The following is a 2,516-nucleotide window of genomic DNA, read 5'->3' as shown; positions in this document are numbered from 1 at the left end:
TTCTTTTTCAGTTTACATGAAAAGTCTAGGGTTTTCATGAGATATCTTTTTGAGGTTTGATGGTAGACACGAGATTCGCCATGGTTCACACAAGTGAGCTCCTTTTGATTCTAAGAATCTGAAGCGAACGATATAAATTAGCTACAGGGTGCCAACCTTCGAAGGCATCCGTTTCAGCAGATCAAGTCCAACTCCCATTATTTCAACTAACTTTCATCTCGGTTTCAGAATCCTGACTTCCAGACGACTTTAATCGTCTTCTCAAGTCGATTCCCATGGCACCAAATGGAGAGACACTCTTCAGTTCCGATGCGAGGGACAGCTTCTGCAAGCCTCGCAAGCTATCAATGGAAGGCCTTCAGAGAGCAATGTCTGATCTATCATTAGAGCTCAGTAAAGAAGCCATAGACGCGAAGCTGCCGCCGATTTCTGAGGTGGAGGAAGCCAGGTGCGAGTGCTGCGGCATGTCCGAGGAGTGCACTCCAAACTACATTCATCGTGTGCGCGACAAGTTCTGCGGGAAATGGATATGTGGCCTCTGCTCGGAGGCCGTGAAGGAAGAGGGTGAGAAGGGAGGGGCTAAGGAAGATGCCTTGAAAGCGCATATGAGTGCGTGCGTGAGGTTTAATAGGATTGGCAGAGCATACCCTGTTCTTTACCAGGCGGATGCCATGAGGGAGATTCTAAAGAAAAGCAACAGAGGAGTCAGAGGCAAATCTAGTAGTCCTAGGGACTTGGGTGGTCCTAAGAAGTCCACTATAACCAGAAGCTCGAGCTGCATTCCTGCCATCACCAAGGAGATGGCTGATTATGCTAAACTTCGTTGAATTCATCATGGCGATTGCAAGAACACTTTGCTCGAGTTGCTCGACTCTAGTATTGCTATTCCATTAAGTCTATCTTGCGTGCGTCGGTGGTCTCTACGGTTGTATATCTCTCTCTCTCTCCCCCTCTCTGTCTCTCTGCTATTTGTTACCTTCTTTGTTGATTTGTCGACTTCATCCCCACTTTTCTTGGGTCTTTTCAGCTCTCTTAACACCTAGGCGTCTTTAATTTCCTCGAACTTGCAGTCAACCTCTAGAGTTTTTTGGTTGCTTAGATGAACAGCTATTCCCCTCCTCCAGCCTTTCACGAGCTCATCTCTCTCACAACCTCCATTGTTGTCAATGGCGAGAGGAGGTTGTTGAACAGATTCCGTTCGTATATGTTCCTGATTCAAGTTGCTGAAGTTGGTGGACGCTGGGAAGAATTTAACTTCTGTGCGCTTATGAAGATCAGTTACGACATGGTCCGTAGTTTTTTTTTTTTAATTAACTTGCCTAACCACGGAGTTCTTTCCATTAGTCGTGGATCATTTGAGAGTTTAGATTGCACAAGATGTAAGTATTTTGAATGAATAGAGTCAACGTCCCTGTCAAGATTACTTGTTTTTAAGTAGGTGGATTCCGCATGCGTTCTGTGGGAGCTTTACGCAAGTGTAAATTGCTCAAGGCATGTAAATTTCTAGTGGATGAGTGTCATTTGGAGAAATATGGGTCGCCTGTGATTTTTTTTTTTTTTTTAAGTCGTAAAACCGGACTATATGACGTTCTGTAATATGAGGACCCAACAAGCTTGTGCCTTACGCTACATGAGGCACCGATTAATATTTACTTTACGGCTAGAACTATTTCACTGCTTCACTCTTCGTTTTGTAGCTTACCCCTAGTGCTCAACCCTTACAAATTGTCTTAGATATTATTTGACTGTGTTCATATATTGTAACCCACATGGATCATATCATATATACAGGTTCATAAACCTTGAAATGGTTGCTCGTGAACGGACACGAGTGGCTGCTTTAACAACCCAACATTCTATATTCTCTAACTGCAATTGCTTGTTGTTTGTTCCAAGATGACCACGCCACACAAACCGGATATTAGCAACCGGATTAACACGAGTAGCATTTCAGAAGATAAATTGGTCTCCATCGCCAAGCTGGAAAACCCTCTATGTGGTTCAAGCTTGCAGGTGGAATTCGGCCAAGTTCACTACCTCTTCACTTCATTGCTTGAACGGATTACCTTGACACGAAGAAAGATCATCCATCAGAAGGATGAAAATTCGTGAATAAAGCTTCCGGATAAGCCTGTCCATTGTGTTTAGTGCTCTCAACTGCTAGTTGTTGCATCACATATATGGCAGGTCTCGCATCAATCTCCATTTTTGTCGATCTGCTTGTCCATTGCTTTGCTCAAATGAAGTCTCGTTGTTTCAAGGGAATTTTCCTAAAATAACCATTTAAAATAAATTATTTTCAAAAACATCTACGTCATCAAAATATTTCTAAAGCTACCCAACTTTGACCGGTCAAATGCCTATGTGTGCAGTCAAAAGCGACATGTAAGTTTTGACTGCTTATGTGTTGCCACATCATCAGTGCAGTAACATAAGTCGACACGTCATCTGCCATGTCATTATTTTACCATGTCATCTACCACATAAACTGCCACGTCATTAAATAAAAAATTAAA

At 42.8% G+C, this 2,516-nt stretch overlaps 1 protein-coding gene across 1 annotated transcript; it reads left to right on the top strand.

Annotated features, from left to right (window-relative positions):
• The first annotated feature begins 275 nt into the window (after positions 1 to 275).
• On the top strand, positions 276 to 827 carry LOC137940742 (uncharacterized). Its single transcript, XM_068785876.1, has one exon. It carries the CDS (start codon positions 276 to 278, stop codon positions 825 to 827), a length of 552 nt encoding a protein of 183 aa, XP_068641977.1.
• The last annotated feature ends 1,689 nt before the right edge of the window (positions 828 to 2,516 follow it).

The sequence above is a fragment of the Aristolochia californica genome, unplaced genomic scaffold (assembly GCF_029961685.1).
Source record: "Aristolochia californica isolate CCGP_79_NKW_82.1479 unplaced genomic scaffold, dmAriCali1.0.hap1 SCAF_9, whole genome shotgun sequence".
In the NCBI taxonomy this organism is placed as follows: domain Eukaryota; kingdom Viridiplantae; phylum Streptophyta; class Magnoliopsida; order Piperales; family Aristolochiaceae; genus Aristolochia; species Aristolochia californica.
Note: the sequence above shows the minus strand (reverse complement) of the source record. Positions and strands in the feature narration are given on the sequence as shown.

What these genes read in the sequence shown, in the direction of transcription:
- LOC137940742 (XM_068785876.1), top strand. Translation starts at nt 276, where the DNA reads ATGGCACCAAATGGAGAGACACTCTTCAGTTCCGATGCGAGGGACAGC.